Source organism: Notamacropus eugenii, chromosome 1 (assembly GCF_028372415.1).
Source record: "Notamacropus eugenii isolate mMacEug1 chromosome 1, mMacEug1.pri_v2, whole genome shotgun sequence".
Lineage (NCBI taxonomy): Eukaryota > Metazoa > Chordata > Mammalia > Diprotodontia > Macropodidae > Notamacropus > Notamacropus eugenii.
Window position 1 is genome coordinate 343,737,619 of NC_092872.1, and position 27,670 is coordinate 343,765,288.

At 38.5% G+C, this 27,670-nt stretch overlaps 1 protein-coding gene across 3 annotated transcripts in view; it reads right to left on the minus strand.

Annotated features, from left to right (window-relative positions):
- ACSL6 (acyl-CoA synthetase long chain family member 6) overlaps positions 1–25,003 on the minus strand; it is a 69,088-nt gene extending 44,085 nt beyond the window's left edge. For 2 of the 3 annotated variants that reach the window (XM_072629980.1, XM_072629979.1), the window contains exons 1-7: positions 24,782–25,003; positions 13,338–13,452; positions 5,988–6,052; positions 5,219–5,320; positions 5,012–5,111; positions 4,199–4,377; positions 820–852 (exon numbers count right to left, since the gene is read on the minus strand). In XM_072629980.1, the coding sequence (XP_072486081.1) occupies positions 820–852; positions 4,199–4,377; positions 5,012–5,111; positions 5,219–5,320; positions 5,988–6,052; positions 13,338–13,452; positions 24,782–24,976 (789 nt within the window). In that variant the 5' untranslated portion in view covers positions 24,977–25,003. The remainder of the gene's footprint in view (positions 1–819; positions 853–4,198; positions 4,378–5,011; positions 5,112–5,218; positions 5,321–5,987; positions 6,053–13,337; positions 13,453–24,781) is intronic. The other variant, XM_072629981.1, reaches the window with a different exon arrangement.
- Positions 25,004–27,670: the final 2,667 nt, after the last annotated feature.

Consider the following 27,670-nt stretch of genomic DNA (forward strand, 5'->3'; position numbering starts at 1 on the left):
CCCTCAGATGTCTGTGAGAAATGCCCTCCCACAGAGCGCATCCCTCAGTATAATCTTTCATGGTGACTGTTTCTCTGTTCCTAGCCTTGGCCCCCAAATTTGACCTCATTTATACATCTAGAAAAAAAAAGCATTATTTCCATGGTGCAGTGATAAGAATGTTGTATTTTGAATCAAAGGACTTAGTTTCAAATCCTACCTCCTTTTCTACCTATGTGACCTTGACCAAGTCACTTCAACTCTTTGGGTATCAGTTCCTTTATCTGTAAAATGAGAGGACTAGAATAGAAGGCCATTCCAGTTCTAAATTGATGATCCTGGGATGTGAATACAGATTCTATCTCTGATGCTTACTACCTGATTAACTTGGGGCAAGTCATTTTACTTTAGATGCCTTAAATGTAAAATAAGGGGGTTAGATTAAATGACCCCTGAGGTGCCTTTTAACTCAAATCTCTGATTCCATGATTCTGTGATTTCTAGCCCAGAATCACCAAAGCTAATGAAAATCCACTGAAAAGTTTATTAATGAAACCACCTCTGAAAAGAGTGATATAATACAAGATGTGATCTAGAAGGTTCTTTTTCTCCCTCTGGTCATCCAAGTAGCTGAAGCCAACTTGTAGGACCTTGTAAGGCCAGATCAAGTTCTATTATCTCCATGAAGGCTTCCTTGATCACTCTCAGGGCCCAATTTTTCTTATGGGTATGTGTACAATCCCCTGGTCCAGATTTGTCTTGACGGCATTGGCCTTTTATTTCTGTCACTACATGGAATATTCAGTAAATACTCAACACATTTGTTGATTATTAACTTACCACAGGAGGATGATGATTCTCTCGTCCACAATCCTGAAGAAAGAATATGTGGTTTTAAAAGTCCTTAAATATATTTACATCATCAGAATATTGCAATTCACTCAAATAACATTCAATCACTTCATTCCAGAACCCCATATTATTAAAACCTTTCAGTATTAATTAGAAAGACAGTATTTGGGAAATTTGGGTGCTAATAGCCTTGAGGAGGTGAGGTCCAAGGAAGGTCAGAAATGTTGCCCATACCACTGGTGTTAAATTCAGACAGGAATGGATACCTGCAAGCTGCAAACTGACTTAGAAAATCACAAATGTATGCTATATTGTATTTTTATTGATTTTAGTAAAGATTTCCCAATTCTGTTTTAATCTGGTTGAGTTATACTCCCAAGGGTTTGATGTTTCTGGCCTAGACTATGGCCAAATTTATTTTAGTGGGAAATGTGGCAATTTCCACAGTTGTTGATATTTTCATTGTGTCTGGTGTCCTTATGAGTGAAAACTTTGTCTCCTGAGACAGATACTCCATGTCCCATGTGAGCCTGGAGGGTGTTTTGTCCACTTGAGGGTTGTCTGTTCAGGCTGTGTTTACTAATTTGGGGAAGGGGAAAGTTGAACTAAGGCAAATACCCAATTAGAACTAGCAATTAAGCAGATGTATAACAGCTGGCTGTTTGATGAAATTCATCAATTTTCTTTCTAAAATGGTTTGTGTATCAAGACAGCATTGAACCATTAGCCCTCAGATAATAAGGATTCTGTGGCCTTTCATACCATACTTGATATATAATATCTCATTCAAACAGATGTAGGCCCTCACTTGACTCAGTGGGTAACCTCCTGAAAAGTTGTATACATGGTAGCAAGTTGAAATGGGAAGAACTAGACCAATTAAAGAGTTAAGAGACCTAGGTTTAAATTCTAGCTCTAGCACTGCTTAGCTGTGTGGTCCTGAGAAGGTCACTTCAGATCTCCAAGCCTCAGTTTCTTCAACTATAAAATGGTGATAATGATATAGTGCCTACTTCCCAGTGTTATTATAAGCATTCTTTAAGCCTTAAAGCACTGTAGTAATATGTTATTATATTTTAAATGCATGAGGAAATTCATTATATAACACTATTATAAAGAGAATTCTTTTATAAAGAAGAGTTCCTTTCTAAAATGAATAATCACCCCCTTCATTAATTTATCTTTTGGTAGGCAGCAAAGCATAGTAAAGCTGCCTTTGGAGTCAGCAATATCTGTCTCTGACATATCCTGTCTCTGACATATATTATTTGTGTGACCATGGGTAAATCACTTAATCGTTCAATATCTTAGGCCACTCTCTAAGACTAAAAGTTTCAGACAAATTACCACTTGGCTTTGGTGGAAGTCCCAAATGACTGATTTTTGCTATTGTCTGATCATAGTGACAAAGCTCACACAAATAATAGATAATGATAACTTCACTCTATTATCTCCTCAGAAACAATGGAAAAGAATTAATTCAGTGAGGTGCCAAATATTTAGGAGCTATTTACAAGGCTGTGATAGCCCCCACTATATAAGAACTTCAGAATATGTCTCTACCCCTACTCGATGTCATCTTCACCTTTTTTCTCACTGAGTAGTATAATAATCTGGGACAGAGGCTAAGACCAAGTTTTGTATCCTTCATGATCACTTAAAATATTATTTAAAAAGACAGAATTGAATCCCTCCTTACACTAATATATTATTTATTGCCTGTTTTATTCCTTGGCACTTAGCATATATTGCTTTCTATTAAAGACATGTCAGACATAGTTCCAGACAGACTATAAAGGGCATGGACTGTGTCCACTCTTTCCTTTGGATTTACAATGCTATAACTAAACATAGGGCTGGGTAGCTCTACTGTAATGTCTTATTAAATGATGGTTGAAGGTTCAAGAGGAGGTGTGATAGTGATATTACAGTGGCCCCATTTCTAGAAAAACCATAAATTGAACAGATATGGTGGTTCTCTAAAGCCAGAGAGAATCTGCTACTGTCAGATACTCTGTGTTAACTCAGCTGGTGCTGTCCATTGTGCTAAAATGAGGTCAGACTTTGTGCCTGGAGAGCTTCTTCTAGTCTCTACTACCACTTACTTCATTTCTAACATTAAGCTCAAGAGGAATGAATCCTCCATTATGCTGAGCTGCTACTGACTGAATTGACTCATACTTTGGAGAACAATAAAAACAATTCTGGATATGTACATTCTGTTCAGATGAATGTCTTCAAAATTCTTTCCCCTAGATGCCTTCCTCAGTGAGTTGGAGCATGCTTAATATTTTCTTCACAGATCACAGCAGTACCATTTTAGATCATGACAAGTCTAGGAGGGAGACAGCTTGGTACAGTGGCTATGGCAAAGAGCAGTGATTCTGGAGTCAGAAGTCCTGGATTCAAATTCCAACCTCCCTAAAACTTAGTTTCCTCATCTAGAAATTAGACTAGATGTCTCTGAAATCCTATCCCACTCCATAGCTGTGATTCTATGAGGTTAGGTTCAATCTATGTTCATAAGATGGCAATGATGACCCCTGCATAGCTGATCCTTTCATATAACTGAGAGTCAAGACACTTGGGTTTCAGTGCCAGCTCTAACATGGAAATAGTGTAGGATCTCAGATAATACCTTTAACTTCCCTGTCAGTCAGTCAGTCAGTCAGTCAATAAAACCTTATTTATTAAGCAACTACTCTGTGCCAGGCACTATGCTAAGAATTAGCAAGAGAAGCTAGGTGGCTCAGTGAGGAGAGTGTTGGGTCTAGAGTCAGGAAGACCTGAGTTTAAATCTGGCCTCAGACACTTAGTAGCCATGTAACCCTGGGCAAGTCACTTGACCTCCATTTGTTTAATCCACTGGAGAAGTAAATGGTAACCACTCCTGAATTTTTGTCAAGAAAACCACATGGACAATATTGATGTGCTATGGTTCATGAGGTCATGAAGAGTTGGACAAAACTAAACAACAACAAAGGGAAAGGGCACAAGCTTTGAAGCCAGAACACTTAAGTTTGAGTCCTAGACTCTAATGTTGACTAACTGTAAAGACCAAGGCAAGTCACTTCACCTTCCAGAGCCTCAGTTTCCTAATTTGCAAGATGGAGGACATTAGACTTCTATTACCTATTTCTCAGGGTTGTGAGGAAAAGCTGTTTTAAAAGGTTAGCTATTATAACTTCTTAGTGGAGAAGTTATATTATCAGTCAGAGATAATAAAACTTTTCCAACCTAACTCACAGTTACAGAAGAGAGCTGTGAAGCTTTTAGAAATTTAAGAGTTCAAAAATTTTTAAACAGTTTATCTGGCTTGACATTTCTAAAGAAAGAGCTTCTATTAAAACCAGGCAAAGAAGTTCACCTCGACTTCCTTCATGGACTGAATCTCCACACCACATTTCTTCCCTCGTTCTTTCAAATCTTTTTCAAATGGTTCGATGAGAACAATGAATTTCAGGACAGGAATTTCCTTTCTTTCCACGTTTTCCAGGAGAAGGATGGCTTTTTCAGGTCTGTCACATATCACTGTGGCAATATCAGCTGGGAAGAAAATTGTTGCGTCAGTGTTAGGCAGACTCCCTGGCTATGGCTTGCCCAAAGCATGCTGTAGTTATAGGATGGCCTGAGCAAACAGATCTGCAGGATCAACATGAGTTCTGTTACCCCCCCCCATCCCCACCCCCAGGATGCTATAGCCTCTTTATTTTATCCAGCAATGTTGTCATACATTTTCATGGGATTTAATTAGGACTTAGCTTCTAAAAGTTGCTAACAGAAATGTGTGCATATGCATCTGTTTACCTTCAGAAGTGATCACACATGTATGCATACATATAAATCTGAGGGCCAAGATGAAAAGGACTGGTCTGTGGGTGACCTAGTTTTCCCATGAGAACTGACCCTATGGAGGATGGATACTTAAAAGACAAACTTCCTGTTTACTAAGTGGAAAGCCTTCAGTTGGAAAGGAACCTCTTTCTTTCCAACTTCCAGACCAGCAAAGAAATTAGAAATTTCACAAAGACTGGAAATAGAAGGAACTATGAAGGGTTGGTTTGGGCAAGGCATATAGACACCCCTAGCTGGATATGCTGTTGCTCTGAAAATTCCCATTCCAAGGGTACTTTGGCAATCTCCTTTGGGAAATGAAGTTTCAGCTTTTAATTAATGTTACCTGTATTAATAATGTAACGAATGGCGCCTGGGCCTAATGTGTCATATAGTGGAACCACCACCATGGAATAGGTGTAGCAGGCCAGTTCCGAGATGATCCACTGGAAAGAGCGACAGAAGAGAAGATTTGATGGGAAGAGGGAGAGTTAAAATACTATTCAGTGATTTGACAGATGAAAAAGAAAATAGATAGTATTGTTTCTCTTACCTCTGGCCGGTTCTGAGCAAAGACACCAATAAACTGCTCTGTTGATGGTTTACATTCATGTTGGAGGAGTCCTGACCCCAGAAATTCTGCTCTGTCTGCCACCTGGGTATACAGGAAAGACAATTCAGTAAGGAAAAAATTATTACATGAGAAATCTTGAGATATAGATAAGAGATTGAATATTTTTATTTTAACAATTGTATTCCTTATACTAGAGAAGAAGTCTGGTGTAGTGAATTCATGAAGTGATTCATGGACTGAATTAGCATTGGGGGCAAGACAATCTGGGTTCAAGTTGTACCTTTGATATATCTGGCCTACCATAGGCAAAGTCTCTTATCCTTTTAGGTAATTCCCTAAGAAGGTAAACTACATACAAGTTGCCAATCTGCATTAGTGGAAGTAGTTTCCTCACCATGAGTTCGCTACACCAATGAAATCGTAAGTCTTCCCCACAACCGATGGCACTAAGTTTTCCCCTCGCTCTTACTGTGCCAGCTAAAAGTCCAGAATGAGGTTGCTAAAGGCCACCAAATTGCTGATGAATCCAGTTTCCTCTCAAAAGATTTGAAGTCCATCCAATATACATTTCCTGATGTTTGCTAACGGCATTATTAGGTAAAAAATAACCTATCATATTTGTCAGCAAAAATATGACAAAAGACATGAAATAACCTTGGAGATGAGTAATATTACACTGATGTCTTAAACTCCTTGGAGTTTATTTAGCTATAAACAATGTCAACTCCATATGCTGAACAGTTCTTACCTCTCTGTAGGACAACCACTGATAAGGTTGCTTGGGCTTCCTGGATCCAAGGCAGGGACCATCTCCTAAAAAAAAGAGGAACATTGACTGTTTTAGCCATTGTGTAAATTGGGGAGACCTGTTTTATGAAAATCCTTTGAGGACTCCATTCACCTATAGCACTATAGCTCTATAGCACTGCATAGCCTCCACTGGCCTGATGAAGCAATGTGCCAGGTTGGGGAGGATTTTAAAAAATTGTGATGGGAAGTCTTCATCCATACACATTCTAGCAAATTATGTATTCCAAGTGCTGGGTAAATGGGCTGGTCCAGAATGAGTATGGTGACACACAGGCTGCTAGTATACCTAAAGGCCAGAGAGCTTCAAAAACATCTCTATTGTGGGCAGAAGTTTCAATCTGGGTACACTGTATGAACTACAAAAGGAGCTTGTGAAGGACTATGCAGCTGCCCTTACTCATTCCTAGAGTTCTTGTGTCTATATTGTAATCAACAGTAAGGCAAAAATATTTTACGTATATGTTTGCAAACAGGAAAACAAACCAACAAGTATCCTCCCCTCCTCTTCCCACCTCCAAATCATGAAGGGTCATTTTTAATGTTTTTATATTATTGAATATTTCTTAGGGTTTTTTTGGGGGGGCGTATGTGTTGAGGGTTATACAACCAGAGGCTCTATTCCATCAGTGTATCACACTACCACTATCTCACATTTTCACAATGTTTTAAGGTTGAAAAAGGACTTTAGATACATTTTTTCATTTGATCCTCACCATAACCCTGCAAGTATAACAGATATTTTTTAATCTCCACCTTACAAATGAGAAAAGCGAGGCCCAGAGTGACTTGCTTGGGGTTATAGAGCTTGTAAATGTCAGAGGGAGGATTCAAATCCAGGTCTCCTGACTCTCAGTTCAGAACTCTTTCCACTATATAATGCCAGATGCTATAAAGCTACAGAAGGATCAATATTGCCAGTTCTCGACTTGTTTCACTTGTTTTCTCATAGTGTTTGTCCTAACCAAGAATACTCTAAACAGACAATTTTAAAGAAATGTCTTTTGTAGCTGTGTGACCCTGGGCAATTCACTTAACCCCAACTGCCTCACACAAAAAAGAAAAAAAATGTCTTTTGTATGCACACACACACAGACACGCAGACACACACACACACACACCAGTGTGTAGAAATCCATCAAATTTAATGGAAAAACAAATAAGGGTGGGAAGGAGTTGCTAAGAAAGAGCATAATGCCAGGGGGGGTAAACTTCCTGATCCAAAATAGAGATTAAAAAGGAGAAAGAAAAGGACTAGGATCTAAGAGTGTGCCTTGTGATTTGCTAATTACACAATATGGGAATGGTTGAACTGGTTGTATATGAAATGTAATGGAGTAGTTTTGCAAGCCCTTTCATTAGATTGTGAACTTCTTGAGAGCAGACAATGTTTGGGTTTCTTTTTTGCCTTTCTTTGTATCCCCAGAGCTTACACAGAATTTGGCACAGAGCAGATATTTAATAAGTGCTTGTTGACTTTTTGCACCATAAGAAATGACAAAAGAGATGATTTCAGAGAATCCTGGGTAGTAGAACAGTTTCAGAGTAAACTGAGCAGAAGCAGCAGAACAGTTTTTACAAGGACAACCTCAATGTAAAGAAGAACAACTTTGATAATCCCTCTGATCAAAGCAATAACCAGTCAGGTCTCCAGAGGCCCTGTGATGAATCCTGTTACCCACTTTCTGACAGACAGGTGGCATACATAAGGTGCAGAGACATCATAAGCATGTTTGTACATCCCCTGCATGGATTCACTTAGTTTGACTACATTTGTTTGTCAAAAGTTCCTCATCCCACTCCCGTCTTTTTATAATCTATTAATTGTGGTGGGGGAATGGTAGGAAGAAGGTGAAATTCTACCAGTTTACTAGCAGTAGTGACCCTTCCCTCCCCATCAAGAGAATTATTTTAATATATATATATATATATATATATATATATATATATATATATATATATATATATATATATATATATATATATATATATATATATATATATATATATATTAATTCCCAGAAGAGAATGGAAGGAAGAAATGACAGGTAGAATAGTCTTGAAAGTAATTTGAAGAACTTATTCTATACTTTTAAAAAAAAAGCAAGCAGAATGAAATGAAGATTAATCATTTTATACAGAATCCTCTTTCTGTGTTGTAATATGTGTATGGAAATGCTTATTTGGAGTTTAAGTTCAAAATTAAAAAAAATTAAAAAGAAGTGTCTTTTAAAAGAAGTGTCCAGAAACATTTTTTTCAGTTGGAGGGTATAACTATTCTATCTCCAGTCAACCTGATGAATATCTGGTCACTGGATCCATAGGGCTCAGGAGAAGAAATGAGGCTGGTGACCTGCACAGCCCTCCCTCACTCAAAACAAAGTGAAGTGCAAGTCATGTCATCATTTCTCTGATGTTATGGTCTTCTTCAAAATGAAGCACAAACACAACCTTCCCATTAGACTGGAGGCCTTATTAACAAGACCATCTTCCATTTCTTAGTGCCTTATGTCCCAATCTATTTCAACTAAACAAACATTAAGTAAAACCTGGTATGTGCAGAGTTCTATGCTAGTACCCCGTGATACAAATAAATTGTGTGTGTGTGTGTGTGTGTGTGTGTGTGTGTGTGTATGTGTATGTGTGTGAGTGATGGTGGTGCTACTGGTGGGGAAAGGGAGTCAACATGGTCTGCCCTAAAGCTCAGTTGTTCTTCCCAGAAGGCAGAAAGTCAGGCCTGTCTAGCTGCAGCAACAACAATCTCTGACACTGGCCAAGGCCAGCTCAGTGGCAGCAGAGTCTGCAGCAAACTCAGCACCCTCTTCCTCAGTCCAGTGAAGGAGGAGGAAAGAGGCAAGAGGGAGTCACTAGGCATATCTGTCTCATCAGTCCCAAAGAAAACAGGATCTTTGAGAGTCTTGCCTGGACAGAATCCAACAAGTCTGATAATGGGTTTGATCTTATTTCAGGCTGGATAAGCAGCCTCTGGAAATAAGGACCTGCAGGATGACTTTGACCTTTTGAAGGCAGCCAAGAAGAGCCTGCTGGGGCAATGGTATGCTGAGAAAGGCCCTGGTCATACAGACAGCAGCATCTATACAAAAGAAGTAAGACAGTAAGGGCTCCTCCTTCTCACTATCCCCGAAATAGGAGAAAGGCTGTGCTAGTCTGGCTCCAGAACATGCTTACTCCTTCACTTAAGTAACAGAGTATGCTTGACCCACAGGCTTGTGTTAATGGAAATACAGACCCCTAGCCACCTCACAGCAGCAGGCCTCACTCTGCTAGGCTAGGACAGAAGGTGAGACATCCCAGCAGAGTCTCAGAGGAGCCAAGGGTCATAGGATTTTGAGCTAGAAGAACATGTGCATCTGGTCACCCTCTTCCTCCCCCTTATTTTTATACAGGAGGGAGCTAAGACTCAGAAAAGACAAGGACCTTGCCCAAGGTTAATGTAAGTAGTAAGAAACAGAACTAAAACTTTTTAGTCCAAATCCAGGATTTCTCTCTTTGTTCCATGTTGCCCTCAAGAGATTGTACCAAGGGAGGGCATGAGGGTCAGCATGAAGGGAATACCATGAGAAAAACTTATTAACAGAACTTTGTACAAACGTATTTTTCCAGCTAGAAAATCCTACTGTCTGGGAGTATTAATTTTTATGATAAGTTGAATCATGTGGATGTCTCAGTGAAGGCTCAGAGATTCCAGGGTAGTCACATAGTGGGAACAATTTTCAGATCTTAACTGGCTTGGTATAAACACCTTTGCGCCTCTTCTCAGGGGTCAAAACCTCTTACAACAAAAAAAAGCAAAAGACAACAAAGAAGCAAGTGACCATTTCAACTCAAAGACACCCTCCAGAAAGCAAAATACTATACTTCTTATGAGAATGGCAACAAGAAAGCCTTGTCTCCACATCATTGGACAGGAGGCTGGTCCCACACAGAAGTGTCATTAAAAAACCAAAAAGGTCCTTCTCGCCTTGAACTAGAAATCACTTTCCAGAGAGAATCTTGGCCTTCCTGCCGAACCCTAAACTTTTGGAATACAGACCCAAGTGTTCTAAAAACCAAAGGCAGGATAAACTACATAACAGTTACACCTCCTCAGGCAGTGGGGTATTATTTTTCAGAGGAATCTGACAATCTCCTGGAAATGACAAAAAGGGTAAAGATTAGTTACCACACAGACAAGAGAAAAGTTCTAGTGCTTCTTCTTCTCATCTAGTTCTAGTGTGGGAAAAAAATAAGAAAGCTATGATTTCCTTAACTCCCCCTACTCTACATGAGGTGTACCTTCACTGGCTATTCTCAGAATCACAGACTCTCAGAGCCTTACAGGATATTAATTTTTTCAGTCTAGCTTTCCTCCTCTTTAATGACCTCATGTTGGTATGTTGCTTTTATGCCTTTAATTTTTACACCAAGATGACATGTGCAGCCCCTGAGAAACATCATCTTGGGATATGTTTAGCTTCTTTGAAAAGTACAAAGACAGTAGCTGAAAATCTAGAAAAATAGAATTATTTATCAAATTAGGTATCTTAGTCTTAATTCATGCCTAGACCAAAGGCCAGATGCTAGGGAAAAGCAGTTGGGCCTCTGATCAAAAGAGATACTTCTCTAACTTTATAGTTAGAGCATGTTGGGATTGGGGGGATGGGGTGGGGAGGGGACACAGACAAAAGCCAGTAACTCTAGTCAGTTTTCATTGTTCACAGAAACCATTCACCAAGAACAAACGTCCATTACTGCACACTCTCATTACTGTATCTGAAGGTGTAGCTTGTGTTTCTACAGTCTTAAAGTGTTCCTAATCTGAAAAAAATGTACTTCAAAAATAGTCCTCAAATTCACCATAGTAGGAACTTCCCCTTGTAATTTGATCCAGAGTGCAGGAAATGAACTTGAAATGCTAACCAAGGGACTTGGTCCAATGGGACTTATTGATTTTCAACGTAGTAAACTCACCTGACCAAAATCTAACTCAGAATAATAATGTGAAGGGAAGATCAAGGCCATTTCTCCTAGTTCAGAGGTTGTTGAGTTGACCAAAAATCTGTCCCATGACATGTAAAAATTTACTTAAAGCCTTAAATATTTCTTAGATAAGACCCTAGAGGAAGAATTTCAACTGTTAAGTCTTTGGCAATATGTAAATCTTCCTCCTTAATTAGCCTATTTATGAACCCTCTAAATGTTTAATTTGTGACCTGCTCACAAATAGAGTTTCTTTGACAAAGTTTGTTTCCTTACAGGAAGTATGATATTATGACTCTGACTAAGTTTGTTCAACTTTTATGACAATGAAGGTGATAATCATTCAATATAAATTTTGGACTTTAAAAAGGGTCAGAGCTTGAATTCAGAAGAGCCTGGACCTAATGGTCTCTTTGTTCTCTGAAGTAAACTCAGAGAATACCTCTTCCTACGTCAACAAAGCCAGATGGGGCTGACTTAGCATTCCTTATGAGACCCTTAACCCAAGACACTATCTTAAATAATGAGACATTTTCCGTATCTTAATATTTTGTGGACATATACTATGTCATAACATGTTGATGGTAAAGAAATCACAGACATCCTGGGTGGTAATTTCAATTGAAACTTTATCAACTCTGTTATCTTATTGTATTTACAACCTATGCAATTAAGAAATTCCTTTCTCATGGTCTAGTTAATCACTTATGAAGACCATAAATCTGAAGGACACAGACCATCTTGGATTGTCCTAAAACAGATTTAAGCCTGAACATTCTTGTATTAGTCAGTCAGAAGTTCATTCTGGCTCCGTGATTCACATAATCATTAACTTTAAGGGAATAAAAATGGATGCATTTAGCCTGTTTCTTTTTTCTTAACCAAACTCTCAGGTTGACAAAGGAAATACGCTAACTTTATGACCCAAGAGAAATGTACAAGATTGCTATAGGTAAAAGAATTATTTCTCTATTTTGCCTGTAAGAGATTTTGTCAGAATCCTAATGAGGGTTCAGGTTTTCTGAGGCTTGAATCTATGTTTCAGCATAATAATAAAACTTAGGTGGTTAACTCTATAATTTTTGCCCTGTGGTAAATATATTTTGACAGCAGTTACCTGCTGCACAAGCTCAAAGAAGAGTTATTTCTCCCATAACAGTCTGTATCAGACCTGCAAGATATATGGTCCATGCACTGCTTATGGCCCTCCCAAGGATTTTTGGGCAGCCCATGAAAAATGTAGAGGATGTAAAATAGACCTGCACAACATACTGCCTTTGAGCCACCGTGGGGGTGCCATATCTTGTGCAGGCCTGGTCTAGATGAATTTTTTCTTTCCCAACATTGTTCTGGTCTTCTTTTCTTTTCAGAACACTCAGCATCACTTGTTAGTCCTTCCAAACCCTGTGTCCTGAGCCAGAGAAGCCAGCGCCAAGCAGTTCTCTGAATATGCTAAGTTATGATAGTCACATTATGCTATTATGTGCTGAAAGGCAGAGATATCAAAGCAGCTCCAGGACCAAACCAGATTATATTAAAATATGATAAAATACATTTAACAAAATAAAGAAAAATACAATAGAACGTAGATTATGTTAATTCTAAGTCAATATGAGGCCTGCAGGGATCCTTATGTATGGGTCTGTTCTATTTGAGTTTGACACCACTGCTGAAGGGGTTCTTTGAGATCATCTGCTCCAACATCCTTGTTTTATGGTTGAGGAAACTGAGTCCCATAGAGGTATAGAGAGTTAACCAAGGTTAGTTAAATAGCTAAATCAATATTTAAAAGTCAAATATCCATATATAGTGTTCTCTGTCCTATACCATGTGAAGCAATCACCACAGATCTGCAGCAATGTGTTTTAATGTAGAGCTCTGGGGGCCCTAGGTTTGAATCTTGTAGCCCTACTTGTTGGCTTAGTGACCACAAACACATCTCTTTGCCTCATATCTAAGCCCCTGGCTTTCTTTTCTCTAAAGATGAGATAACAATATCTGTACCACAGGATTGTTGAGAAGAAGGTCTTTTATAAGCCTTAAAGACCTATGTGAAGTGCTATTGCTGCTCCCTCGGTGTCACAGAATCACCCTTTGTCCTGACAGCATTTGCAGCCATTCTCTATTTCTAGGTCTGGTTAACCCCTCTTTCAGTCCCTGTGGTTTCTGGTAAATAATGATAACTTATTTCACCAAATAGTGGTCACTGATCTTCAGCTAGAGTAAAAAGAACACAGCCTATCTTGGATGGAATGTCCATATAGCCTAAGGACACACAAGGCTCACTGGCCCAGAGGTGTCCAAGACTCACCAGAGATGCTCAGCCCCCTCCTGAAGACTTCATACATGGTCCGAGCATCATCATAGTAATGGTTCAACAGCTTAGGGCTACCTCCAATCACAGACCGCCGAGCTCCATCAAACCCCTGTGGAACCAAAAAGACATGGGCTAGAAGGGAACTTCAGGAAACATGATATTTCCAGGGGTTAAGAAAGCAGTCTATCAGTTCCATTACCTAGAGACACCAATATATAGTATCTTTCCAACTACATGCCACAGACTAATTTTACCTATTAACAAGAAAACTCATTGAAAAAAAATCCCATAACTCATGGACTAGACAGACTGGACATAACTACTATTGCTTTAGCAATAGGATTTTTCCTTTACAGTTATAACCATTTTCAAACCGCATGTAGTGTGCATGTCCAGGTATGTGTTAAGAGGGAAAAATTTCTCCCTACTCTACTATTTCTTTGATAGTATAAATTCTCCATGTCTTGGATCCTCTCTACCCTCATTGAAGAAGTTTTTGGCATTGACTAAAGTTAAATTACATCAAGAAGGACCCCAGTTGTTATGTCATGAATAACAGAGTTCATAACCTGACTTTGTCCTTCAGTTTAGTCTTTGAAAGAAGTCATAGAGATCTGGGAAGTGAATGATACAGAGAGACTCAGGGACAGACACAGATACACACACACATCTATACACACAGAAGCTGGGCTGCACTTGAACCTGGCCATACATCTGTGCATCCATGCAACCTCAACAGGGAACCATGTGTACGTAGGGATTTGCTGAAAGAGAATGGAACCTTCATTAAATAAAGAGTAAAGGGATTTAGAGCCTCAAAGATCAGTTGGGAGAGGAGATTTTACTTACATTTCATGTAGACCAAACCATCTGTTTAGCCCTGCTGTGGAAGAAAGATCAACACAGCAAGGAATCGTGTTTGCCAGGAAGCAACCAGAAACTTCTGGGTTACATGAGTAAGAAGATAGAGGACTAGATATTTTCTCTGATCTCTATGACCTCTCAGACCTCTCCAAAACAGAAACTGTGCACCAAAGATAAAGGAACTTTAACTGTCTCTGTGGTCTAAGATACTCAGAGTACAAAAGAAGGTAAAACAAAATAACCAATCAGTCCATGAATTGATACTCACTGACCCTGAGCTCACTCAGCACCTCTCTCCCACTTCCTATGCTATCAATATTGAGGGTGCCCTAACAGACCCAACTACCTGAGGGCTTGCAATAAAAATTAAGTCCATACCCCAGTTCCCCATCTTTCCAATGCCATAGAGACCCCAGCTCAAAGATGAAGAAGTTTGTTCTGCAACAGTCAAAGCTACAGTAACACTTTCAGAAGCAAAAGTGTGCTGAGGAGGCATGCCAATATCCAGTATGGTGGCAGACAATGATGTAGCATCAGTGCTGCAAAGCTCTGAACTGCTGGTGTCAAGCCAGAGAACTGAAAAAAGAGTGAGTGGCAGAATACCCATATCAGGACGTTGTGTGTGTGTGTGTGTGTGTGTGTGTGTGTGTTTGTGCACATGTATATGTATATAGCTGTGCAGTATCCATGAAGCCTGAAGGAAATAGCTCAATATTTAGCTGGGGTCAGTTCTGTCACCCAAAAATTATTTGGGGCAGAGAATTGGCCAATGATCAGTGAATTGCCCAGCACAGAAGGAAGCTTAAATGATTTTGAGATTGAGCCCCAAAGGATACCGCCTTTAGAATGATAGAGCCAGCAAGTATGCAATAGGGAAAAATCAGGAGGAAAAAAGACTGAAATTATCAAAGATCTCAAGAAGAAAAAACTCAAAGATCTTAAAAATAAGCAGATAAATCAATGGTGAAAACATTAACAACTGAAGCAAATATGGTCACCAGATCTAGTAAATGAGTTTAGGCATCTATAACAAATACTTCAGAACAAAGGAAAATGGTCCAATATTTAATGAGACAGAGGATCCCATGAAATTTGAGAACATAGAACTACTACATGTTCTTTTTGAGTGATTAAAAAGAGAAATGAAAATTAACAGAACAGAATTTATGGCCTACGCAGCAAAAAAAATAATAGACAGAATAGAAAAACTGGAATCTGCAACGGTGAGTTTTACCAAAGAAACAAAATAAGAAATAATAGATTGGGAATGCAAATGTATACAAAAGTGAAAGACATACTGAAAGAGTAACCAAAAATATGTCCTCTATGAAAGTAAAATATACTGGTCTCAAAGACAGGATGCATACAAAGACAAGAATTTCTCCTCATCCTATCTCAGGATCACAGGTCACAATAGAACAAAAACCTTAACACCATAATGAATGAAATTATAGAAGAGAATGGCCCAGAACTTCTGAACATAGAAAATGAAATGCCATTTGAAAGAAGTGATAGATCATCCCTTAAGGGGAGATAAGACAAGGAGGAAAAATCTGAGATATATATATTGGTTAAATTTAACAGTTCATTTCAGAAACAGCAAGTCCTACAAACAATTAGGAGAAAGACCTTCAGATACAAAGGAAATAACATTTTAATAATACAAGACTATTATGCACCCACTAGAAAACATAGGAAAGAATGGAATCATGTTTCAAAGAGTAATGGAGCCCAGCATATAACTGAATGTGACCTACCCTGAAAATCTTACCTTAATCATAAATGGAAAAAGATGGATGTTGAATAATAAAGCAGTATTTGAAATTTTTTTAGAAATTTGAGAAAACTAGAATTAACGAGATTATTTGATTATTGAATACTCCAAACAATGGAAATATGAGACAAATGAAAAAATGTAGCAACCAAAGACAGCAACAGCAAAGAGCAATAGCAGAGAGATCAGTAAGAAACTTCTTTCTAAATGTACACAAAGAGATAGGAGTGAAGGTACAAATCCAGTGGAAGTAATGATGAAGAGGCAGGTTGGTGTATTATGGACAGAATTAGGCAATACCCTGCCTCCAGATGAATTAAATGGGAATACATTCTAACATGAGAGGGTAAATAAAAGGGGAAGGGGAGCAATGCAATAGAGATGAATGTGCAATGTACCATCCTGAGGGCTAACAAAGAGGGAAAGGTGGCCCCTGGGAACTCAAAAAGCCCACAGAAGGAATGGGTGAGAAGAATGGGGGATGGAATGAAAAGGGAGGAAAAGTAGGAGACCTTGCTTTGGTGGTGGGAGGTGATTCCATTCATAAATGCTTTTATGGATGAAGAGAGAGGGTCTTCAAAGGGAGATGAGCTTTTCATGCTAGGTGTGGTTTGGAAAATTTGGTGCTTAAAAAGTCTATTTATCTTACCTCAGGAAAGGGAAAGTTGGAACCTCTGGGAGCAACTGGCACCTGGGGAATGAACCTACCTAGGAGATTTTGAGGCAAATGTAGAAAAAAGTCAATAGGGGCAAGGTATAGATCAGTGATGGGAGGTATAATCAGGGATGTTGTGGGGGAAGGACCCTATTATAGAGTAGTGTACCCTCTGACATCTACAACAATTGGAATTGTTCTGGGACTGAGGATCAATGAAAAACAAAGAAATTCACAAGGCAAGCTCTACAAGATAGTGCTGTGGTGGGTAGATGAAAGATAAAATGACCGAGGAAACAAAGGTTTGAGCTTCAGAGCATATTGAGTTACTTAAGCAATACATGCCAATTGTCTAACAAGTCAGGACCAGGCATTAAAAACAATTAATCAAATAAGACCAATTAATTAAAAGAAAACAACCAGAATACAAAAGTAGGTAATCTGATTTCTAATTGGAGGAAAAATTAAGGACTTTCCAAATCAAGAGGGGGAGAGTGAGTAGGTACTGTTCCCTGAAATCAGAAAAAGAAGAGTCTCACTTCCTGCAGTATTCAATTAAAAAGGAAGATGAAAACAACAGCTGATTAACTAGAATGGGGCCAATTTTCAGATAAGACATATGGACTGCTTGAGATGTATAACTGAGAGAAAACTCCTTGCCTCACTCTTTGGATGTGACTGGGTTTCTGGTCAGCATAACCTAGGTCCTTACTTAAGGGTTTCTAAGCAGCAGGTAGAAATGGTCTATCTTCCCAACCATGTAAGTTTAGGTTTGAAAAAAGTAATGAAGTTTCCTTTCAATTTCCACAACTGAATAAAGTTTTCTCTCAAGACAGAAATTGGAGTAGACCCATAATTGATTAGAAAGGGAACTGAGTTAGTTCCAGAATTGAGTCACAAGATGGAATCAGTGTGATTAACTCAATTCCCACTACCACTTGCTGTTCTAATTCCTTCAGTGGAAGAAAATGACTAGAGGGGAGACCCTAGAATGGATACCTTGGAAACTTTGGTTTCATGAGGAACACAGAGAATGAAGAGATCAGATAATTTTAAAGGTAGAGCAGAAAGAAAGGATGAATAATGAAAAGAGTGAGAGAAATCTTTTTTGGAAAAGAGTGCAAAAATGAAATAAAAAAACTAAGATATAGGAATAGTTGAAGGGGAAGAGAGAATAAGAAAATCTACTCAATTAACTGAGAGGAAATCAAGGGAGGAATAATTATATAACAGATAGAAACAAGAGAAAAAAGGTAGTTAATAAGCAAAAGCTTGAAGACAAAAGGATGACAAATGAGAAGAGGGGATTGAGATGTGGAAATATCTCCCATAACTTTAAATGTGAAGGGATCAAGCAATCCAATAAAATGAAAAAGTGACAAATTGGAAAAGAAAACAAAACACTACAACCTCTTGCTTCCAGGAAATGCATTTAAAAAACAAAGACCTATGTAAAATAAAACTGAGAGGATAGAAAAAAAAATACTGTGCATCAAGTGAATCCAAAAAAACAAGAGTTGTAATCATGCTATATGAAAAAACAAAAACAAATATTCAAAAAATAAAAAGGGATAATTAAAAAAGCTACATTATGCTGAAAGGAACCATAGATGACAAATCCACATAAGTAATAAATTTATATGTTCCAAATGCCTTAGCATCAAAATTCTTAAAGGAAATATTATCTGAGCTACAGGATGAGATAGACAGTAACACAACAGTGACAAAAGACTTTAATATCCTTTCTCAGTTCTGAATAAATCTAACAGAAAGATAAAAGGAGGGAAAGTATGTAACCAAAAAATTTCTAGATTTATAGCTAGAGTTAAAGTGGAGTTACAAGATTCATAGAATCTTCTGAATGAAATTTCAAAATATTTTATATATATTTCTTGGCACCACATGGAACTTTTTCAACAAACAGATCAGGTAGAGATATTGCAAACAGTTAATACATCCCTCATACACCATAACACAATAAAAATAGCAATTGGTTCAAAGAGAACAAACAAAAGACACAAATCCCAATTTAGACTAAACAATGAAATCCTAAATAATGAGTAGGTTAGAGAGAAAATCCTATAAACAATTAATAACTGTGGAAAAGAAAATGATAATGATGAAACAATACACCAGAATTTCTAGGATGAAGCTAAAGTAGCCCTTAGGGGAAAAAGTCATATCTCTACAAACATACATTAACAAAATAGAAAAGGAAAAATTAATGAACTGAATATGTGTTTGAAAAATTAGAAAGCCAACAAATAAAAAACCCAAAATAAGCACAAATGAGAAGATATTTAAACAAGAGGGGAAATAGATAAATTGGGGAGAAAACCATAAAATTATAAATAAAATTGAAAGCTAGTTCTTTCAAAAGACTAATAAATTTGATAAACTTTTAGCTAATCTGATGAAAAGGAAGAAGCCAGAAAATCAAATCAATAAAATAACAAATGAGTAAAGCAAAATCACAACAAAACTAGAAGGAATAAAAATAATCAGGCTGTATTATGCACAGTCACATGTTAATGAAAATTAGAACACAAACAAAATAGAGGAACATCATCAAAAATATAAAATATTCAAACTATCAAAAGACAAGATGGAGATTTTAAATAATTCACTTTTAGAAAAGGAAATAGATCTAGCTATAAGGAACTACCAAAGAAGGGGGTGGAGGGTGGGGAAGAAACTCCTGGTCCCAACGGATTCATAGAGGAATTCTATCAAACTTTTAAAGAGCAATTAGTATCCATACTTCACAAACTATTTTTAAAAATAGAAAAAAGAATACATCCTACTAGAATCCTATTGTAATATATATGTAGTTAAATATGTAGTCCTAATACTTAAACCAGGGAAAGATAAAATACAGAAAGAAAACTATAGACAAACACATTAATGAACATTTACTCAAAAATATTAAATAAAATTCTGTCAAATAGATTAGAGCAATTTATCTAAGAAATCATTCCTTATTATACCAGGATTTTGAAGGATGGCTCAACATTAGAAAACAATCAACAAAATTAATGATACTAAAAAATAAAACATTTCAAACTACATGATTCTTTCAACAGATGAAGAAAAACCCTTTGACAAAGTACAACACTCATTCGTGCTGACGTTTTTCCTATCTAAAAAATACTAATGGTTCTCTGGGAGGAGCAATACTTGAGGGAGATTCTTGGGACAGCTATGATGATGACAGAAACAAAGGATATAAAAAAATGTTTTAAAAACATGCAACCTGGACTCATCCTTTTGCTGGTATACTGTGAGTGAGCATCCGTCACAGGGGAGAGTAGCTTGACACTCTCTGGAAAAGGGAAGAGAGTTTTTGTGATTGTGAGGGTCATGGATCTGAGTGTGTTCCACATATTTTTATTAGATTAAATAAAATCCATTCTATTCTTTTCAGTTTGAGTGTTTGCAGAGAAAGTGAGGGCCTTTTTAGGAAGGGAAGTGAATCAAATTCTGACGTTCTTATTGGAAACCTGTGTCCAAAATTGTATCCAGGACTTAAAATTAAGGCAGTTTCTACTTAAAAAGAACCCACTTACAAATGACTTAGTCATATGAATAGCAGACACTGCACATGGCCAGGCTACTGCTCATAAATGGAAACTTGAGAAAGAACTTGGAAATTGTATAGGTACATGACTAAAGGAAGGAAAAATACCATGAAAAGTAGGTAAACCTTAGAGGAGCTTAAGGAGAAACTTTCAGTCCAGGGTTGACTTGGTCCTGTTTAAAAAAATATTTTCCACTGCAGCCTTTTTTTCATTTCACTCTGTCACAATGCCTAAAATCTCACCTATTAGAGTTTCATTTAGGTTAACAAACTTTTTTAAAGAGCTCAGTTCAGGGGTTAATACGCATAACTTCAGCTGACTTCTGAATCATTACACATGACAGAGTATATAGTGGACACTCACAGGACTTTCTGAATGGAGTTCAGTAGCCACAAATCCGACAGAAAATAAAGGTAAACTGAAGTGGAAAGTTGATCTAATTTTTACACTCAACTAGGTGTAAGCAGGAACCCTGTCTCATCCAAGCTTTGCATCTCTTCCAGAACAATGCTCTGCACATTGTGAATGTTTAACAAATGTTTGCTGAGTTAAATTGAATAAAGCATGTAGTTAAAAAGAGGAGCCTGATATCTAATTCACACACCTTTCTAATTAAATTTTTAGCATGGGGTTTAAAAGATCTGGTGGAGAAGATAAGCACCAGAAAGGGCAAAACTTTGGGAAGACTGACTGTTACCAACTATTTCTAAATTATCAGAGCTAATGATGTCTTCCCAATCATCCTCACCCTTCTTGATTGCTTTCTGCATCATCTGATCTTGCTGATCACCATTTCTTCCTGGATAGACTCTTCTCTACCATGGGCACCTCAAATTAAACAGTCCAAAACTGAATTCATTATCTAACTCTTTTCTGGACTTCTCTATTTCTATTCCATGAGGGCATCACCATCTTTCTAATCACATAAGTTCACAATTTTTGGTCTAGAAGTATTGTGAGTCTCAAATGAGACGATGGATTTGAAGCATTTTGCAAACCTTAAAGCTCTATATAAACACTGGTTATTATTATTGTTAGGCTCTAATCACCAGGCCTGGAGTCCAGTGATGACTTCATTTCCTGAATTTTCTACTGCACTTCTGCTGATTTAATGCAATGTTCATAGAGCAATACAGAAATGTGTTGGTAAATACAGCATTTAACAACCAGGCTCTCTTGGGGGCAAGAAAGTAGACATGCATACTTTTAAGTTTTATTTGCATTATTAATACTTTCTTAGGTCTAGACAACCAACAAAACCATAATTCAAGCTCAGATATGTGCACTTACTGATAGATAAATGCTTACACTGAAAATTTAAAAATCAGCTCTTAGGAGCCATTTAAATGTAGCTCCAACACACGCCTGCTTAGAGCTATCCTTGATGCCATACTTTCCCTTATGTCACATATCTAATAAATTACCATGTTTTCCTGATTCTACTTTTACAGCATCTCTCACATTTTCTCTCTGTTCTCTAACACAATCACCACCATAGCTCAGGGAACTCATCGATTTTACCTAGGCTACTAATCCTAACTGATCTCCTTACCTCAAGTTTCTGCTTCCATATAGCTGTTATAGGGATATTCATAAAGGATGGGTCTGATCATGCCATATCCATTGTCAATAAACTCCAGTGCCTCCCTATTAACTGTAGAACCAAACTGAAATTTCTCTTCACAATCTGACTCCAATTTATTTTTCTAGTCTTATAGTAAATTATTTCCATATACATACTCCATGGCTTTCTCCCTATTCCTCACAAATGATCTTCCACTTAGTGTTTCCATGCCTTTGTACTGGCTGTGCCCTGGAATGCATTACCTCCTCATTTCAGCCTATTTGAATCCTTAATTGACTTCAGAGTTTAGCTTAGACATCATCTTATTTCACTGATCCCCTCTCAGCAGTGGAGAATCTGTAGTCTCAAGGCCACATGTGGCCCTCTTGGTCCTCAAGTATGGCCCTTTCACTGAATCCAAACTTCGCAGAACAAATCCCCTTAATAGAAGGATTTGTTCTGTAAACTTTGGACTCAGTCAAAAGGCTGTACCCAAGAACCTAGAAGGCCACATGTGGCCTCAAGGCTGCAGGTTTCCCACTCCTGCCCTAGTTTCTAGTTCTTCCCAATTACCTTTTATTTACTTTATACGCATTTCTTTATGGTCATTTTCTTCTCTAATAGAATGTAAGCTCCTTAATAAGGACTGGGGCTATTTCATTTTTGTATTTGCATTCCCAATATTTAGCACAGTGCTGATACATAAACATTTTCGTTCCTAAATGCTTGTCAATTGATTGATTTGATTCAATCAATCTGGCTGCTATGCCATAACTTGGGCAGGGTGATCAGGGCTTTGCATTAGGTTGCCAAATTTGGAGGGTGTTGATTCTTCTTGTAATTCTTCACTAGCATATAAACTTTACAACCTAGTTAGCAAGAATAGTTAGTTAAAATAGGAACCAACAGAGAGCTGGCTGCTTTGAACTTCTTTCTTGCCCTATTCTGTCCTTCCTCAATTCATCTTAGAGCATCCTTCCTGCCACTTGCTATGGGCAAGTTTGTGGTACTTGCCCTAGATAGGAAAAACTCTAGTTGTATTTCTGGTCAATATTACATGTATTCTGTCTCCTAGTGTGATATTAACTCCTCAGGCTGAATTTCTGCTCTGACTCATCTCAGTATCTGGTTTCAGAGAAATCCAGGTGCACTAGTTATTCTTTAAAAGTTATTCTTTAAAAAAACCCACTAACCACTTACTATGTTTACTTACTATACTATACTATACTATGTTTACTTCTATGGACCCCTATGTTAGGTGCTAGAGAGCATACATTTAGTTTAGAAAGGACACAGTCCTGCTCTTAGTAGGGGAATAATATACAAATACAGATAATTATACATTATAAATAATTATATAGTATAAAATAACATAAATATATACTTATAAGTAATATATGATAAAGACATTAGAGATATGGGAGAAAAGAGTCTTTGTAAAGGCCTGGCCTAGTCTTCAGCATACATTTTCTTGGATCCAAATTCTGAACCTGTCCTCCTTGTTTCATGAGGTTGTCCCATTCCCTATCTCTAGTAATATACTGATCCCTGGCATTAGGCAGCCTTTGTAGGGGACAGTCACCCACATTAAAGATGACTAAGCCTTGTCCTAGCAGTGAATGGCAAACCCTGACTAGATTAGACTGTTCTAAGGTAAAGTGTACTCAGTCCTGAGCCCTGGGACACACTGCCCTCATACTCTAGCTGAACTTCTGGGTCAGGGAAGTCATTCTAGGAAGGCAGTACCAGTAATAGTATAGGCAGTGACTAGGTAGTAACAAGAAGGCAATAAGAATGGGGAACCTGTGGCTTCGAGGTCACATATGACCCTCTAGGTCCTCATGTGTGACCCTTTCACTGAATCCAAACTTCACAGAACAAATTCTTTTTAATAAAAAGAAAACTTGGACTCAGTCAAAAGGCTGTACCCAAGGACCTAAAAGGCCACATGTGGCCTTGAGGTGGCAGGTTCCCCACACCTGTTCTGGGTTCTCTGCCACAATATTCTTTTCCTCATTCACATCTGAAGTTGCTCCAGAAAACTGGTGGAAAGCCTTATTCCCCTGCCTCCATGGAGGTAGCCAGTCTGGAGGCTGTTGCCAGGCTGCTAATGAATCTCTCTCAGGGGCATGTAACTTGGCTCATTTTCCCTCAATTACTTAGGGGCACCCTGAGCCACTCTCTCCTAGGACTAAACAAACACTAACATCAGGAGAGGAGGAGTGTCAGGTGAAAATAATGGTAGGCAGTAACTATCCATCCATCCATCCATCCATCCATCCATCCATCCATTCATTCATTCATTCATTTGGTAAAACAAGAAACACTTACTGGGTACAGAGTCCTGTGTTGGGTGCTAGAGCTCACGGGAAACTTAGAAAGGATATGATTCCTGTTTTTCTTAGGGCTTACATTTTGGTGGGGGTATAAGATACAAACACAGTTAATTCTACATAATATTCTATAAGGACATTAAAGAGAAGAGTAACAAAAATGACAGGTTTGTGGCAGGAGGTGGGGGACTGCTATTGATTGAGGCAACTGTAGAGAATGTGACATTTGATTTAGGATTTAAATGATGCTTAATGATACAACAAGTGAAGAGGGAAAGGAAAGTCATTCTAGGAAGGCAGGACCAGGAACAACAGGTTAGAATGGAAGGCAGTACCAGTAATAGAAGGCAGTGACTAGGTGCACCATTAACAGTGAAAGACCATAAGAATGGAAGACAATCCAAGAAACAGCCAGGGGTAGCAATGGAAGGGAGTAACAGTAGCAGGCAAATACAATAGCAAATAATGACGGTAATAGTGTAGTGGTAACATCAGGCAGTCACAATAGTGGCAGCATCAGATAAGAGCAGTGAGCAGTTGCTACAATTTGTAATAACCAGCAGGATGTTGGGTGTGTTAGGCAAATACGGTAAAACCTGAAACTTTACCAATGCAAGAAAGCGCAGAGCTTTCCTGAGCCCCTCACCTATACTCTGGCTTCTAGTCTTACCTCTGCTTCTTCAGACTGCATCAGGAGGTCACATGGTGGCTTAACAGCTTTTGGCCGGTTAGCAAACCAATAGGCCAGCAGAGCAGCAAAGGCCCCAATACCCACTAATGTGGTGGCTGGCAGGTTACGCAAAAACTGGCTGAAATCATCCAGCTCTGGCAGACGCAGGCTCCTCAGTATCTCCTGAGCTTGCATCTTCTCCAGGAGTGAAAGGGCAAACTCTGTAAGATACCAAAACAATGCTCAGTGTAAGGGTGTGTGGGGGAGTGGGGGAGGAGTGGAGGAGCAGAAAGATGTGAGAGGGTGGCCAATGAGACAAGATGGCAAATATGGAACAAATGTACAGAGAATAGCCAATCCAGGATCCTTTTAACTTTTGGGCATGTACTGCCAGGGGTAATTTGGGTAACTGCACCCCGAATCCCAGCAGCCCGACAAAACTGAAAACCAAAAGCCGGGGGTACCTTGAGGCTAAGAAGTCACTACATCCAAGTAAGCACTGATCCTGAAAGCCTGGTGAGGCTAGGACAGTTTCAGACTTCTGAAAGTCACCTTCCTTCCTAAAGCAAAGAGACTGCAGGATGATGGGAATAATCTTGGAAGGGACAGACTTTGTATTTGTTCTAATGTCTCTAGGGTTCTCTGAGGATCACATGATTCTCTGGGGTAGTGGCTCTTTATGGAAGATATTGAGGGATCGTGTGCATGTATATACAAAGCACATTAGCCTCACTCAAAGAGAGCTTAATGTTTCATCATTAAACATACTTCTGTTCAGATTTTCATTTTTTAAGTCAATATAGGAAGAATTTAACCCAGTAGGTGTTTTAAGTAGTCCACTTAACTTCCACACCCCCAGTTTTTGAGTGGTTCTCTTCACCTCACCCCTCCAATCCCTTAATATGGTAGAGGCTGACTTAAGTATTAATCTCTAGAGTATAGTGCAAAGAAACGGGTGAGGTCAGTGTTAGTAGCCCATATCAGATTTTCCTTGTGTTTTCTGGCACAGGTAAGTAGTTAACTCCTTCACTTCCTCAGATACTCCATATGCAAGGTTGGGAAAGAAACCTGTGCTGAGGATAGAGGAAAACAGAGTGTGCTAGCCCTGTGGAGTTGGAGATCTGAGCAATGGATGTTACCAGTTACTGGCCATACCCCGTCTATAAGGCTCGGGTATTGGGTCTAGGCTAGGAAGTTTTTTAACAAAAGGTAAATCTTGGAAAGTTGTTTCCTAATTCCAAAAACAACTGTTTTCTTCTTTGCTTCTGTTTCACTGTACAAGAAAGAAAGGAATGATTGAATGGCCCTCCTTATTTCATAGTAGCTCCCTATTACCTTATGCAAGAAGTCCAAACTCTTTTGCCTGGTATTTAGGGCTCTCTACTTTCCTGCTCTATCTTTACAAATTCTCTTACTGTCCTACTCTTTCTACATGCTCTATGCTACAAAAACAATGGATTACAATCTTTTCTTTGAAAGAACACTGCTTTTTTGTTCTCATGTCTTTGTTCACACTGCTTTCTACTCTCAGTATTAAATGAAATCCGTGACCATCATGTAACATAGCTCCAGGTAATTTTAGTAACCCAACCCAATTGGACCCAGGGGGACTCTCAGGATGGGGGAAGGGGAAACTGAGATGTACCTGGGAAGTACTGATGTGGGTGAGAAATGCTTTGCTCAGGTAGTGGAATAAAGGGGAGCATTATACTATGGATTAATTCTGATCCAACCTTGTATCATTGATGGATACTTGTTCAAAAGTGATAGGGATGGATTTATGCTTCTGATTGCTGTGCAAACGTGGTCAGGCTGTAAGTTAGCATGAGCCACAAGAAAGAAACTTTAGAGTAGAAACTCCCTGGTTTGCTCAGTATTTGAGCTATAATGTTTTGGTTATATGGAAATTGTGAAATAGCTCTCTTCTGCCATACTGGGATTCCTCTCTCCCCCACCTCCATCATGCTAGTCTCCAACATATTTACAAAAATGGTGTTAGTGTCACTACCTTCTAGGAGCTGGAGAGAGCTATAGAGGGAATAATGACAGTCTGCTGGTAGCTAGAGAGAGGGACTTCCAGCAAAGACAATTCTGAAAAACGTACTAGCTAAGTGTAACTTTATTGGGAAACACCCCCAGAAAAATAAAGAGCAGCAAATTAAACAAAACCAGAAACAACAATAAGCTTTTCTGTCCAGCTTCAGACCATACCAAAAGAAAGTCCAAAGTCTTTGGATGTTCTGCTTTAGGAAATGTGCCAAAGAGACAGGGTAGCAGCCAGCATGATATCTAGACAGGGCAAACCAGGAGATAATGTCTGAAACCACAGAATTTCCAGTAGGTGACTGAGCAATGAAACAGACACTGGTGAGGGCATGTTATTCCTGATCTCTCCTCCATTTAAGCACTGCGATAGGGTGGGACAGTACATCCCATGAACCTCACTCTTACTTGAACCAAGCAAAGGAAAGTGAAACACAGACGGGGTTTGGTACATGAATACATGTAAGTCAACAGGTAAATAGGTGGATACAGGGAATTGGGAGGGGGATTTAAAAGTAAGGGTAGAGTTGGAGAAGGTAAAGTCAAAAGAAAAACAAAGTTTAACAGTGACAGACTAATGAGAAGTGATGAATTAAAAGAAGAAAAAGAAAGGATTAGAACCACTGGTGGAGGTATGGCTGAGTGAATAGAAGAAAGTCAGAAGAGTGATCTAAACCACTCCAATCATGGATTCCGAGTGTTGATCACATTCCTTTTCTTTCTCTACATTTTTCTTTTTTAAAGAGGGAGTTGGAAGACAAAGAACAGAAATACTATAATAGAATATGATGGAAAGAAAAATATACCTAACAAATGTGTTACCATGAATATCAATCACTCATAAAA